Raw genomic sequence first — 15911 nt, 5'->3', positions numbered from 1 at the left:
CTGCACCCCGAGGAAGCCTGGGGGTGGGGGTAGCTCCTCGAAAAACCATTCAGATGCACATTTCTGCCAGCTAGAGCAAAGCCCTGGTTGCCTCTGACCTCCAGTTTCGCCTCTCCGGTCCTCCCTTTTGTTTCCCTGGGGCTGGCATGCTTTCTGGGGGGGCCCCGCAGAGGAATACGCGCGTGTGTGAGTGTGTGTGCATTTGCGTGGGTGTGAGTCCGGCCCCGGACAATAGGCCCTGTGGACCCGGTGGCCTCGCTGGGGACTGTGGAGGGGGCAGAAAGGGGGCTGCAAAAGGGGTGGTCAGATCGGGGGCTCGAGCCGGACCGGAGTGGGGTCCACCCGGTGGCCCCTTCTTACCTGCCCTCAGCTTCCCAGGCCGTCGGAAGTGCCAGAACGGCCGGGGCTTGCCCCCCGGGGGTCTCCTCTTGTGATGCGTGTTGCCCATGGTGGGTGCGGGCCGCTACATGGCGGGGGGCCTGCCCACCGGGCAACTGGCTCTGTGCGGGATACTGCGGTGCAATGCTGCGCGGTGCGCTCAGTCCTGAGCTCCGGCCCCGCTGCGCTTTCTCCTGCGGCCTCGGAAACCAATCGCAGCCGGGAGAGGGGGCGGGGACTGGAGGAGGAGGAGGAGGAGGAGGAGGAAGAGAAGAAGAAGGAGGAGGAGGAGGGGGTGCCCAGCATCTGGCCTATCCCCCTCTGCCTCCTCTTCTTACTCACCCAATCGTATTTAATAATAATAATAATAATGGTATGTGTTAAGCGCTTACTATGTGCAAAGCACTGTTCTAAGCGCTGGGGTAATAATAATAATAATAATAATGGCGTTTGTTAAGCGCTTACTATGTGCAAAGCACTGCTCTAAGCGCTGGGGAAATTACAAGGTGATCAGGCTGTCCCACGGGGGGCTCCCAGTCTTCATCCCCGCTTTACAGATGAGGGAACTGAGGCCCAGAGAACTGAAGCGACTCGCCCAAAGGCACCCGGCTGACAAGTGGCGGAGCCGGGATTTGACCCCATGACCTCTGACTCCAAAACCAGGGCTCTTTCCACTGAGCCACGCTGCTTCCCTTCTCATTCACTCAGTCGTATTTAATAATAATAATCAGAATGGTATGTGTTAGGTGCTTACTATGTGCAAAGCACTGTTCTAAGCGCTGGGGTAGATACAAGGTGATCAGGTTGTCCCACGTGGGGCTCACAGTCTTAGTCCCCGTTTTACAGATGAGGGAACTGAGGCCCAGAGAAGTTAAGTGACTTGCCTAAAGTCACACAGCTAAGTGGTGGAGCCGGGATTCGAACCCACGACCTCTGACTCCAAAGCCCCGGCTCTTTCCACTAAGCCACGGCGCGCTTACTGTGTGCAGAGCACTGTACTACTACTAATAATAATTTTGGTATTTGTTAAGCACTTAGTACATGCAAAGCACAGTTCTAAGCGCTGGGGAGGATACAAGGTGATCAGGTTGTCCCATGTGGGGCTCACAATCTTAATCCCCATTTTACAGATGAGGTAACTGAGGCCCAGAGAAGTGAAGTGACTTGCCCAGTCACCCAGCTGACAAGCAGCGGAGCCAGGATTTGAACCCGTGACCTCTGACTCCAAAGCCCGGGCTCTTTCCACTGAGCCACGCTCCTTCCCCAAGAGCTCGGGAGAGGACACTAGAACAACAGGCACGTTTCCCAAACACGACGAGCTCACAGTGTTGACGGGGAGAGAGACAGCAATAGAAATAAATAAATGACGGATGGGGACTTAAGTGCTGTGGGACTGGACGGGGGGGTGAATAAAGGGAGAAAGTCAGGGTGGGCGACGCAGGAGGGAGTGGGAGAAGAGGAAAGGGGGGCTTAGTCAGGGAAGGCCTCTTGGAGGAGATGGGCCTTCAGTAAGGCGTTGAAGGGGGGAGAGTCATTGTCGGTTGGATTTGAGGAGGGAGGGGGTTAAGAGGAGAGGCTTCGAATAGGGGCCCCCAGTGGGAACAGGCCCCTTGAATATTTGCTGGCTCAGTTTCCCCACTGGAGGAGCCCAGGAGGAAGGATGGGGAGGAGGAGGGGGCAGGGCGGGGTAGTGAGGGAGCTCTGGGACCAAGAGGGGGAGAAGGAAGGGAGCGAGGGAGGGGACAGGAGGGTCTAGGGCATCCCCAGCTCATGGTAACCTTGGGAAAAGTCACAGTTCAGGCGGCACAGGCATCGGGGCTTTGAGATCACCACAGAAGCATAAAGATTGGGGATGAGGTAGGGCGAAAGACTCGCGGTGTAGTGCCATCCAGGTGTGGGGGGAAAGGGCAGACACCAGTGCCCTGGGTGGATGTCCAGTTCACATGGACGTTTGCCACCCCTGCCTGCCTCTTCTGTCAGCCTCTTCCAGGGGGCAAAAGGGTGGTCGTGGGGCTCCCAGGCATTGCCAGGCTGGAGAGGGTGGACCCATCAGAGCCGGCGAGAATGCATGAGGTCAGCGGTTCCCCAGCTCCGGGGCCTCAGTACAATAACCTCTGTGATCCGGGTGGGTTTACCCGGCATGTGACAATACAAGCTGCTGAAGCTCAGCAACTCTGTTGAGAGCTGGGTATGGGAGGGTACCACTGGAGTGTCCCCAACGGCCCGAGGGTCAGGGGAAGAGATGGAGCAAGTTATTTTAAAAAAAAGATTTCTAAGATCTAACCACAGTCCTTCCTGTTACAGTCAAAATTCATGCTTGTTCTGGGAAAGTGTTTTCACAGACTGAATGAGCAAAGTGGGAAGACCCTTTCCACGCTTAAATGGGATGTCCTGGGGTCTGAGGGCTTGCATTCACAGCCCAGGAAGGGGTCCCATCGCGCTCCAGAACTACGCGTGGGATAGAGGGGAGAACTGGTGGTGGGAGGTAGTTCAGAGGTTGTCCAGAGGTGACTCCTTTAGGGAGAGGGCTGAACCTACACCCCAGGAGAGGCAGAATCCACACCAGTTTCAGAAACAGAAATGTGACCTCCACCCTGTGTCTCGGGATCCCCTCCCCACATCACTCCAAATCTGGATTACGGACAAAATCAGGGTGACCGGTGCCCCGTCTCCACAGCCCCACACCCACCCTGGAGAGCACCTGGGTGACCCTGGGTGACCAAGGAAAGGGGCCGTGTCCCCTGAGAGGTGGGAAGGAGCCCTGCCACTCATCTCAGGGCAGACTCCACATCAACTTCCCCAGCAGCAAGCCCCCACTCCCTTGGTCTAAAGGAGCCCCTATTCCTTGGAGACACCCCTAGATCAGAACAATTTCCCCTCACCTTTTCCCCAGCTGGGGTAGTTCATTCATTCATTCAATCGGATTTACTGAGCGCTTACTGTGTGCAGAGCACTGTAGTAAGTGCTTGGGAAGTTCAAGTTAGTGCTTGGGTAGTTCTTAAATGGGCTGGCGAGAGACCACAAGGTTGTCATTAGGTGACTTTCCTCAATCCCCACATCTCCCCAGGTGGCCCTGCATGGTCCAGGGTAGCTTGTCCTCATTTTCCAAGGCCCAGGAGGAGGAAAGACCTGGGCCATCACTTCCAGGCTTGCTCTGCAAGGGGAGAGGTTAAATTCAATCAGTCAATATTATTAACTGAGCATTGTAATAAGAAATCTCCTCCTTCCTGACTGTAAGCTGCTTGTGGACAGAGAACGTGTCTACCAACTCTGCTGCAGTATACTTTCCTAAGCACTTAGTCAGTGCTCTGTTCACAGTAAGCTCTCAATAACTACTATTGAGTGATTGATTGATTGCTATGGGCAGGGAATGTAACTGCTAATTCTGTTGCATTGTACTTTCCCAAGCACTTAGTACAATGCTCTGTACATAGGAAGTGCTCAATAAATGCCATAGATTAATCGATTGATCGATTGAAAGAGTACAACAGAATTAGTGGACATGATCCCTGCCCTCAAAGAGCCTACAATCCAGGAGGGGAGTACTTAAATACTTAAGAGTCAAAGAGGTGCCAAAATGATTGACTGAGAGTTGGAGGCTATAAATGGGGAAATTGGAAATAATCTGGAAAAGCCTCCTGGAGAAGATGTGATTTCAGAAGAGCTTAGAAGATGGGGAGAGCAGTGGTCTATTGGAGCCAAGACTTTAGGGCAGGAGGGAGGGCTTAAGGAAAAGGTCAGTGAAGAAAGAGTTGAAAACAAAGCACAGTGAGCAGGTTGGGTTGAGGGGAACATAGAGTATGAGCTGCCGCATAGTAGAAGAGAGAGTGGATAAATAGAAGAGAGCGCTGATGCCTCGAACTCGGTGGCCAGAAGTTTCTCCTTGATGTGGAGAGGAATGGGAGCCTAATGAAACTTTCTGAGGAATGGGAAATTGTGTACTTGGATAGGACACGCGTTCTAATCCTGGCTCCGCCACTTATCTGTGTGAACTTGGGCAAGTCACTTCACTTCTCTGAGCCTCAGTTACCTAATCTGTAAAGTGAGGATTGAGACTGTGAGCCCCACGTGAGACAGGGACTGTCTCCAACCCGATTTGCTTGAATCCACCCCAGCGATTAATACAATGCCTGGCACTTAGTAAGGGCTTAACAAATACCATTATAATTATTATTCAGGACTGAGGTCCTGAGCCATTGATTCCAAGGTCTGATATACACCGGCACCGGCTAACTCTCCAGGACCAAACGGGACCCTTAAGCTCAGGACTTGGGGTTTTTGCACCGACCAGCCTGACCCTTGAAACATTCCCACCGTATCCTGGAGCAGTGTGGTCCCAATTGCCACCACGTTCCGAGCTCCCCATTCCTACCACCGAGCTCCCCACCAAGTTCTAGAACAGCAAGCTCCCTCTTCCCACCGCGTTCTGGTGTAGGTAACTCTTGTCAACATCCAGATTGTTTTCCCCGTACCAGTCCTCCCCTCACCCCCCGCCGAGACCCAGAATCCAGCGGGTGGCGACGGATGAAATATGATTTGCCAAAAGGAATCTTTGCTGCCATGGGGGAGCAGCCTGTGACTCTTGGTATCTGCAGGGAGTAGACACACCTCTCTTTGTTCGGCAGACAGCTCACTTCCAGCTCAGGCCGGTCACCAGATTCCCCGCTGCACGGATTTGGCTAAATGTCACTGTTTGTTCCTCCACGATTAAAACTCCAGCAAACTCATTCCCAGGGAGATACAGAAGTAAACCCCTGCAACAGAGAGCTCAGGGGCCCTGGGCTGGAGTCAGAGATCCATCAGCAGCATGGCCTAATGGTTAGAGCATGGGCGTCAGAAGGACCCGGATTCTAATCCCAGTTCTGCCACCTGTCTGCTGGGTGACCTTGGGCAAGTCACTTCACTTCTCTGAGCCTCAGTTCCCCTCATCTGTAGAGAGGGAATTCAGACTGTGAGCCCTACGCAGGACATGGACGGTGTCCAACTCTGTTAGCTTGTATCTACCTCAGTGCTTACAACAGCCTGGCACATAGTAAGCGCTTAACAAATACCACAGTTATCATGATCAACTCTTAAAGTCTTCTGGCCTCCCACTTGCCTGGAGGTCATCTCTGCTGGGAACCCCCAGCCCCGTGCTGCCCTGTCTGGCTCCCCGCCAGTCCTCTGCCACTCCCTCCCCCGACAAAGTTTACTCTCTCTGTAACCAATACTGGCTTTCCTCACCTTCGCCCCCACCCCCAGGGTCAGACTGGTCCCCAAAGTTCTCTGCAGGTGTAAAGTTCTTTCCAGGGAATCCTCTCTGCTGCTGCTGCTCTTTCCACTAGCGTAACCTACGAGCCAGGGGACTTGTATTCTAATCTCAATCCCAGCTCTGGCATTTGCCTGAGGTAATAATAATAATAATGGTGCTAGTTAAGCATTTACTGTGTGCCAAGCACTGTCTTAAGCGCTGGGGTCGTTACAAGTTAATTAGGTTGGACACAATCCCTGGGCAAATCATTATACCTCCTTTTACCTCAGTTCCTGATCTGCAAAATGAAGATTACCTATTCTTTCCCTGCCTTAGGCTGTGAGCCTATGTGGGACAAGGAATGTGTCCAATTTGATTATCTTGTCTCTACCCCAGTGCTTAGCACAACGTAAGTGCTTAATAGATTATTATTTTTAGGCCAAAGCTACCCCCACTTCCTTTTTGCTTTCAAACCCCCTCATCTGCTAAATCCAAGATCTCCTTCAAACAGCCTGTCAGGTTCCTTACACACAGAGCCATCTGAAGGGTGGTAGTAGTAGTAATAGTATTTATTAAGTGCTTACTACATTCGTTCACTTGTATTTATTGAGTGCTTACTGTGTGCAGAGCACTGTCCTAAGTGCAACATAACAATAGACACATTCCCTGTCCTCAACGAGCTTACAGTCTAGATGCATGCAAAGCATTGTACTAAGCACCAGGGAGAATGCACAGGTGGGAACTGTACCCCATCTGTGGCCCCCAAAGGGCTCAAAATTTGAGAATATAAAGGGGGAAAAGACGACTGGGCCGGAAGGGTGGTGAGCCTTTTGGGAGGCCAAGGAGGGGCATGATTCTGCCACAGAACCCCTCTCCCAACCGCCTTAAGAAAGGAGCGGGACCCACGCAAGGAGTTGAGGGCCACACTGCTTGTGTCGCTGCCCTGAGCACGCCTTCCTGGCTGCTGCTGTCCCAAGCATTTAGGACAGTGCTCTGCACATGCGAAGCGCTCAATAAATATGACTGAATGAATGAATGAATGTTACTGCTGCCCATAACAGTAGGGGCTGGGGGATGATGCCACGGGAGCAGCACTAGCTGGGCACCGGGCGGGTCCCCCAGTCTGGTGGTAGCAAAGGGGCCGACGGGAGTCACAAACCAAAGGTCGACCTGAAACAAGCTGGATTGCCCTCCCCGAAGGTCTATTCGGAGACCCTCGTTCCCGAAGGTGGATCGGCCCAGTCTCCCCCTCACCTGACCTCCCCAGCCCAGGCCCCCCCTGCTTCCAGTCTCCCCGCAAAGAGTTATTTTACTTGTACATATTTACTATTCTATTTATTTTATTTTGTTAATATGTTTTGTTTTGTTGTCTGTCTCCCCCTTCTAGACTGTGAGCCCGCTGTTGCGTAGGGACCGACTCTATATGTTGCCAACTTCTACTTCCCAAGCACTTAGTAAAGTGCTCTGAGCACAGTAAGTGCTCAATAAATATGATTGAATGAATGAACTGGGCCAGCAGCCACCCACCCCACCCCCAGGTGCCAGCAAAGATTAGAGCGATAGGATTTATTTCTTTTAATAAGCAGAAGAGGAGAACTTGGCCCGGCTGGGGAAGAGGAAACAATCGGGAGAACGGGAGGTGGCAGAGGGAGGGAGGGTCCCCGGGCAGACGTGGAGAATGCAAAGAAATGACAGCCTCTGGTCAGGGGGAGGGAGGGACAACACAGGAGAGGGTGGTTTGGGGTTGTGTGGGCACGTGCGTGAGTACCCGAGCCTGAAAAGCAACCCCTTCGACCTACCGCCCAGCGAGCCTGGTGCTACCCGATGCCCTGGCCGCGGAGGGCACCGGAATAGGGGTTGGGTGGAGCCGGCTCCATGGTTGAGTCATATAGGGAAGCTGGAGTTTTCCAGACCTGCGTGAGTCCAAGATGGCAAAGGGACTCATGGGGCCATCTAGCCCATCCCCCTGCCTCCAGGCTTCCCAGGAAAACCATGCTCCGTAAGCCCCATGGGGAATATATTTCAGGATCTCTGACAGTCAGGAAGTTCTTCCAGGCACCTAGCTATAATCCCTCCTGTTGCAGTTGAAACCCATTTCCTCTGTAGGAAGGGATTATTCCGAGCAGGATGATACAAGTGGGTTTTCTAAAGCCAATGGTGGGTCCCTCTCGGTCACCCTCCAACCTCACCCTTCTTCCTAGGTCCTGAGCCCTCTTTCCTTCTTCACCTCCTCCTTCTCCTGTCATTATCTCGATGACAGAGGGCCTAGCCTGAGAGGGAGCGCTTCTCCAAAAGGAAACCCACGGCAAGTCCAGACACAATCTCACAACAGGCTTTTCACTCTCCCTGACTCCCCTCTTCTTCCTGCCCTGAAACTTTTCCTTCTAATTCTCGGCTCTGGGGCTGATTAAAGGACACTCTGGAGGGTAAACACAATCCTTGTGGGATGGGCCTGGCCCTGACACACAACCGCCAGTTCCTGAAACACACTGACCTCAGGGCCCGGGGTGGGGAGGGGGCAGATTCGAACTCCACCCTCCACCCCCTGGTATCTCCAAACTCAGATGGGGGATGACATCCAGTGCTTAGAACAGTGCTTTGCACACAGTAAGCGCTTAATAAATGCCATTATTATTATTATCCGAGGGGCAAGGAGAAGATGAGGCGGGCTGGGCATCAAAGTCAAACTCTTCCCTCCATGGGCCCAGCTAGGTAGGGGCAGTCATGACACCCGGCCCAGGAGTCAGAATGACACATCTCTGTACCCCCACAAATCCCATCTGCCCATCACCCCACAGCCAGTACCAGCCTCAGCCCACCGGCCCCCACCCCAAATGCTAACAGATCTCAAATGTGCAGGGGCACGGTCTGTTGGGAGTCACTCCCCCCATTACCTAGTTCCTCATAGAAATAATGGTGGTATTTGTCAAGTGCTTACTAGGTGTCAAACAATATACTACACACTGGTGTAGACGCAAGATAATGGGGTTGGACACAGTCCCCATCCCTAATGGGCTCACAGTCAAAGCAGGAGGGAGAACAGGTATTGAATCTCCAATTTGTAGATGAGGAAACTGAGGCTCGGATAGGTGAAGTGACTTTCTCGAGGTCACACAGTTGGCAAACGGTGATGCTGGGATCAGAACCCAGGTTCTCTGACTCCCAAACCCGTGCTCTTCCCATTAGGCAGCACTTTCTTTTTTTTTTTTTTGGCACTTGTTAAGCACTTACTATGTGCCAGGCACTGTACTTAGCACTGGGGTAGATATAAAATAATTGGGTTGGCCCCAGTCCCTGTCCCGCATGAGGCTCACAGTCTTAATCCCCATTTTACGGATGAAGGAACCGAGGCACAGAGAAGTGAAGTGACTTGCCCAAGTCCACACAGCAGAAAAGTGGCAGAGCCGGGATTAGGACCCAAGACCTTCTAACTCCCAGGCCCGCGCTCTGCCCACTAAACCACGCTGTCTCGTGCCAGTCCCCCTTTCCTAGCTCACCCTGCCCTGACCGGATTTTTCCCCCAAGGCCTGGCTCATGTGACATTTCTGTCTTCCCATATTTTGTTCCTCCAGTTACCACCTCAGTACTCCTGCACCTGAGAACACCCTATTAATTTAGCACAAATCCACACACACGACAACTTTTCTTTCTGTAAATTATTTTAGTGCCTGACTCCCCCACTAGACTTTAAGCTCCCTGAGGGGAGGAATCGTGTCTACACTGTCTCTGTTCTCTCCCAAACGTTTAGTTTGGTGCTCTGCACACAGGAAATGCTCAATAGATATTACCGACCGACTGATTGTCAGCTCTCCGGGGGACAGATAGACTCACAATATAGCTCACGATATAGCAGGTCATCATCATCATCATCAATCGTATTTACTGAGCGCTTACTGTGTGCAGAGCACTGTACTAAGTGCTTGGGAAGTACAAGTTGGCAACATATAGAGACAGTCCCTACCCAACAGTGGGCTCACAGTCTAAAAGGTCTCTCTGTAAGGGCCCAGGAACAGTAAGAAACAAGGACTCGGGTCTCTGTGAAACCTCCAATACCAACTCAATGCCTTTTCTGCCCAGTAATGGGTGAGGGGGCGGATAAAATTCAGAAAGCCTGGTTCTACTCCCAGCTTCCCAACTGGTAACCTGGGTGCCTCGGGCGGCAGTTCGGTACCACCCTTCCAGGCCTCGATTTCCCCATCTTGGGACCATCTCTGAGGCTCCCTAGAAGAGGCTGCAACCCCAACCTGTCCCTGATCGTGACGGCAACGATGTCATCGGAGGAGCAAGACTGAGATCATTCTGTGGTCACCCCTGAAGATGCCCTGGTCGGGAGAAGGGAGAGCCCGCAATCTAGGCCCCAGGCTCCCAACGAGGTGGCTTTAAATGAGACTGGGTGGGGAGGGCCGGAGAGGAAAGAAAGGGAGCCAAGGGTGAGGCAGTTGGAGGCACTGACTGACTCCATGAGGCATGGGTGGGTTGGGGGGTGGAGGAGGAGGGGAACCGCCCCGCACGAAGACACCCCAAGCCATGGAGATATCCTCCCACCCCTCAATCCTCCAAGTCAGTGGGTCTCTTAATAATAATGATGGCATTTAATAATAATAATAATAATAATAATAATGTTGGCATTTGTTAAGCGCTTACTATGTGCACAGCACTGTTCTAAGCGCTGGGGGGGATACAAAGTGATCAGGTTGTCCCTTGTGGGGTTCACAGTCTTCATCCCCATTTTACAGATGAGGTAACTGAGGCTCAGAGAAGTTAAGTGACTTGCCCAAGGTCACACAGCAGACATGTGGCGGAGCCGGGATTCGAACCCATGACCTCTGCCTCCAAAGCCCGGGCTCTTTCCACTGAGCCACGCTGCTTCTCTATTTATTAAGCGCTTACTATGTGCAAAGCACTGTTCTAAGCGCTGGGGAGGTTACAAAGTGATCAGGTTGTCCCACATGGGGCTCACAGTGTTCATCCCCATTTCCAGATGAGGTCACTGAGGCCCAGAGAAGTGAAGTGACTAGCCCAAAGTCACACAGCTAGCGAGTGGCGGAGCCGGGATTTGAACCCACAACCTCTGCCTCCAAAGCCCGGGCTCTTTCCACTGAACCACGCTGTTTCTCATAAGGGACCAAACACGAGCTGGGGCTTCGGGGCCCACGTCGGCCCTACCTGGCAAGGCTACTGGCACAAGTTGGCAGGGCTTGCCCCTCCCCACATTGCGCAGCACCTCCCCTCGGGGTGGGGGGCGGTGCCAGGCGCTGGCAAGGGGCCGGACCCCCAACTCATCCCCCCCTGCCTGGTCTCCCCAGGTAACTGGCAGGCAGCCAGGCCCCGGGGCCCGTGCCCCCCTGACTCAGCAGTCAGCAGGCCGGACCCACGGACCCAGGCTGGCACACAGGGGGGTGAAGAGGTGGGGGGTTGGCCCCAGGGGGGCGAAGAGTTGGGGGGGGGCAACCCCTGGAAGCCCCAACTCCTCCCGGGCTCTCCTGTGGTCCCCCCCCAAACTCCAGCCCCCGGCCTCCGCGATAGGGGGGCGAGGGGTGGGCGTGACTGGCACCTCTCTGCCCGGCTGGGAATGGATGGCACGAGGGGGGCGGAGAGGGAGCCCCCGCGCCCCCCAGTCTTCCAGGAAGGGGGGGCTCAAAGGTCCCCAGGTGTTCTTACCTTTCCCCTTGCCCTTGTTGGGTTTGTCCTCCTGTCCCTTGGCCTTGGGGGGCGGCTCGGGCCTGTCCCCCGGTGGGGGCGGCCCCTGCCCCTGCTTCTTCTTCCTGCGCTTGCCCCGGAGCCAGCTGAAGGCCCGGCGGAGGCTGGAGGTCCTGGACTTCTTTTTGCGCGGGGGGCCGGCCGGGGGCGTGGCGCCCTCCCGGCCCGGGGGGGGGCCCCGGGGGGGGCGCCCAGGGGGCAAGGGCGGACATGGGGGGCGGCCTGGCTCCCCAGCCGCCGGCGCCGCGGGAAGGGAGCGGGCAAAGTTTGGGCGGCCGGAGGGAGCTGGGGGGAGGGGGAGGGGGAGGGGGACGGGGCGGGCTTGGGGGTGGGGGGGTGGGCGGCTCCTCTCGGCCCCGTCCGGCCCGCCCCCTCCCGGGCGCTCCTGCCGGGGAGGGGGCGTCGGACCCCCTGGGTCGGGATCACCGACAGGTAAGGGAGAGCCCCCTCCCCGGACCGCCCAAGGGGGGGGGGGGTCCCATTCCCAGAGAGGGAGTTGGAGGGGAGGGGTCCCAGCCCCAAAGAGAGAGTAGAGGGGGAGGGGTCCCAGCCCCAAAGAGAGAGTGGAGGGGGAGGGTCCCATGCCCAAAGAGAGAGTAGAGGGGCAGGGGTCCCATTCCCAAAGAGAGAGTGGGGGGTCCCCATTCCCAAAGAGACAGTAGAGGGGGAAGGGGTCCCATTCCCAAAGAGAGAGTAGAAGGGGAAGGGGGTCCCATTCCCAAAGAGAGAGTAGAGGGGGAAGGGGGTCCCATTCCCAAAGAGAGAGTAGAGGGGGAAGGGGGTCCCATTCCCAAAGAGAGAGTGGGGAGGGAAGGGGGTCCCATTCCCAAAGAGACAGTAGAGGGGGAAGGGGTCCCATTCCCAAAGAGAGAGTGGGGGGGTCGCCATTCCCAAAGAGAGAGTAGAGGGGGAAGAGGTCCTATTCCCAAAGAGAGAGTGGGGGGTCCCCATTCCCAAAGAGAGAGTAGAGGGGGAAGGGGTCCCATTCCCAAAGAGAGAGTGGGGGGTCCCCATTCCCAAAGAGAGAGTAGAGGGGGAAGGGGGTCCCATGTCCAAAGAGAGAGTAGAGGGGCAGGGGTCCCATTCCCAAAGAGAAAGTCGGGGCGTCCCATTCCCAAAGAGAGAGTAGAGGGGGAAGGGGGTCCCATTCCGAAAGAGAGAGTGGGGAGGGAAGGGGGTCCCATTCCCAAAGAGAGAGTAGAGGGGAAGGGGGTCCCATTCCCAAAGGGAGAGTGGGGGGGAAGGGGGTCCCATTCCCAAAGCGAGAGTGGGGGGGGAAGGGGGTCCCATTCCCAAAGCGAGAGTGGGGGGGAAGGGGGTCCCATTCCCAGAGAGAGAGTCGGGGGGTCCCACTCCCAAACAGAGAGTAGAGGGGGAAGGGGGTCCCATTCCCAAAGAGAGAGTGGGGGGAAGGGGGTCCCATTCCCAAAGACTGAGTGGGGGGAGGGGGTCCCATTCCCAAAGAGAGTAATAATAATAATAATGGAATTTATTAAGCGCTTACTATGTGCAAAACACTGTTCTAAGCGCGGTCATGGGTTCAAATCCCGGCTCTGCCAGTTGTCAGCTGTGTGACTCTGGGCAAGTCACTTCACTTCTCTGTGTCTCAGTTACCTCATCTGTAAAATGGGGATTAAGACTGTAAGCCCCACGGGGGTCAACCTGATCACCTTGTAACCTCCCCAGCGCTTAGAACAGTGCTTTGCACGTAGTAAGCGCTTAATAAATGCCATCATTAGTATTATTATTATTACAAGGTGATCAGGTTGTTTCATGGGGGAGCTCAAAGTCTTCATCCCCATTTTACAGATGAGGGAATTGAGGCCCAGAGAAGTGAAGTGACTTGCCCAAAGTCACACAGCTGACAATTGGCGGAGCCGGAATTTGAACCCATGATCTCTGACTCCAAAGCCCGGGTTCCTTCCACTGAGCCAGGCTGCTTCTCTAGAGGGGGAGGGTTCCCATTCCCAAAGACTGAGTGGGGGGGAGGGATTCCCATTCCCAAAGAGAGAGTAGAGGGGGAGGGGTCCCATTCCCAAAGAGAGAGTGGGGGTCCGTACTACGGGGGTAGGATCTGGGGAAAGAGGCGGGCGCTATTCCAGGACTGGTTTTCGGGAGGGGGATGGAGGGAGGCTCGGATGCCTGGATTTGGGTTTTTTGTTTTTTCTGGGGGGAGGAGGGTGGGTTTCGGGACTCGTTTTCGGCGGTGGAGGGGGGAAAAGGTAGTTTGGGGTTCGGCTGGTTGGGGAGGGGAGAGCTCACCTCCTCCAGGAGGCCTTCCCAGACTGAGCCCCCTCCTTCCTCTCCCCCTCCTCCCCCTCTCCACCCCCCCCGCCTTACCTCCTTCCCTTCCCCACAGCACCTGTATATATGTTTGTACATATTTATTACTCTATTTATTTTACTTGTACATATCTGTTCTATTTATTTTATTTTGTTAATAAGTTTTGTTTTGTTCTCTGTCTCCCCGTTCTAGACTGTGAGCCCACTGTTGGGTAGGGACCGTCTCTATATGTTGCCAACTTGGACTTCCCAAGCGCCTAGTACAGTGCTCTGCACACAGTAAGCGCTCAATAAATACGATTGATTGATTGATCCTATTGCTTGCAGAGCGGGGAAATCCAGAGACAGACAGCCAGACGGACCCCCATTCATCGGGCAGCTCGCCCAACTCCAGGAAACGCCCCCCTTCCTTCCCCCCTCCTCTCTTCCCCTTCTCCAGAATCTCCTCACACACCCACCCACCCCATCCCCACCTTCCCTATTTCCAAAGGGAAGCGCCCCTAACCGCCCCCCTCGACCCCAAGGCTGAGGACCAGGCTCCTGCGTCCCATTTCCAGTACCCTGGGATGTGTCTTCGTGCCTCGGTTTCCCCATGCCGGAGAGGGAGCCCTTAGGGCAGCTTTGGGCCTGTTAAACGGTGCCAACACAATCATCCCTCAGTGGGACGCCCCACAGCCCCCGCGGGGAACGTGAGACCTAATTAATTAGTGCTTGTAAAGTGCTTTGAGATCGTACAACAAGAAGCCCAAAGGGTTTAGGGAAGGTGGAGGAGGAAAGAGAGGGTTTGATTGTTCCTGTCTGACTCCTCGCAGTTCCCCTCTTGCTCCGGGGCACGAAATGGTGGCAGAGCTGCCAGTCCTCCTCCTCTTCCTCCTCCTCCTCCTCCTCCTCCTCCAAGAGCTGGGGGAGAAATAGTCAGCTCTCATCCTGCCCGGAGGAGCCATAAACAGCAGTGTGGCCAGAGCCCAGGCCTGGGATCCAGAAGGTCATGGGTTCTAATTCCAGCTCTGCCACTCGTCCGCTGTGTGACCGTGGTCAAGTCACTTCTCCTTGTCCTCAGTTACCTCATCTGTAAAATGGGGATTAAGACTGTGAGCTCCATGTGGGACAGGGACTGTCTCCAACCAGATTAACTTGTAGCTACCCCAGTGCTTAAAACAGTGCTTGGCACAGAGTAAACACTTAAGTACTGTTATTATTATTAAGCTCCTGCTAAGGCTGGGGATCCCACTGACTGAGCAGAGGATCAGTCAGTCAGTTACATCTTTTGGGTGCTTACTGCATGCAGAGTACTGTACTAAGTGCTTGGGAGAGTACAAGATAACAGAGTTGGAAGGCACATTCCCTTATCCACAAGGAGCTTCCAGCTTAAAATATATATAAATAAATTACAGATATTCATTCAACCGTATTTATTGAGTGCTTACTGTGTGCAGAGCACTGTACTAAGCGCTTGATATGTACAGATATGTACATGTACAAATGCCATTACTACTACATAGGTGCTGTGGGTGGAGTGAATAAAGGGTATACAGTCAAGTCTAAGGGTGACACAGAGAGGAGTGTGAGAAGAGGAAATGAACTAGAGTGTGAGCCCATTGTTGGGTAGGGACCGTCTCTATATGTTGCCAACTTGTGCTTCCCAAGCGCTTAGTACAGTGCTCTGCACACAGTAAGCGCTCAATAAATACGATTTAGTGAATGAATGAAAGCTTAGTCGGCGAAGGCTTCTTGGAGGAGATTTCTTTGAAGGAGGAAAGAGTCATTGTCTGTAGGATATGAAGGGGGAAAGAGTTCCAGCCCAGTGGCAGGACATGGATGAGAGGTTGGCAGCAAGAGAGAAGAGACTGAGGTCCGGTGAGTAGGTTGGTGTTAATAGAGCAAAGGGGACCAGCTGAATTGTAGTAAGGAATCAGAAAGGTAAAGGTAAGAGGGGGCAAGCTGTTATTATTATTATTATTATTATTATTAAGGAATACTCAGATTTGCTGCTAGGAGGCTGGGGGAAGTCGATAAAGGGGAGTCCTGGGCCTTTTCAGTTTTTCTGTCCTTCCTCTCCCCACCAGTCCATAAGAGAAAAATCAATAAAATCAGCACCTCTAGCCCTGTCCTGAGCCCCATCCTATTTGTCGTGGCTGAACAGGCAAGTGACTGTCTGCACTTGTACTTCCTAAGCACTTAGTACGGTGTTCTGCACACAGTAAGTGCTCAATAAATATGATTGAATGAATGGTTTACGGGGTTGAACCAGGGAAGGTCTGAGCCCAGTCGAGGGGCGGGCGGGTGTCTGTGTGTGACTCATGGAGTCTGCTGTCCCGGT

General features: G+C 54.1%; 1 protein-coding gene across 1 annotated transcript in view; it reads right to left on the bottom strand.

Moving 5' to 3' along the window:
* The window catches only part of KIAA1522 (KIAA1522 ortholog), a 31108-nt gene extending 30590 nt beyond the window's left edge, over positions 1-518 (bottom strand). Inside the window, exon 1 of the mRNA XM_038757611.1 lies at positions 361-518. Within this exon, the coding sequence (XP_038613539.1) occupies positions 361-448 (88 nt within the window). The 5' untranslated portion in view covers positions 449-518. The remainder of the gene's footprint in view (positions 1-360) is intronic.
* Between the last annotated feature and the right edge of the window lie 15393 nt (positions 519-15911).

The sequence above is a fragment of the Tachyglossus aculeatus genome, chromosome 16, assembly GCF_015852505.1.
Source record: "Tachyglossus aculeatus isolate mTacAcu1 chromosome 16, mTacAcu1.pri, whole genome shotgun sequence".
Classification (NCBI taxonomy): Eukaryota; Metazoa; Chordata; class Mammalia; order Monotremata; family Tachyglossidae; genus Tachyglossus; species Tachyglossus aculeatus.
The sequence above is the reverse complement of the archived record's forward strand: the minus strand, read 5'-3'. Positions and strand labels throughout refer to the sequence as shown.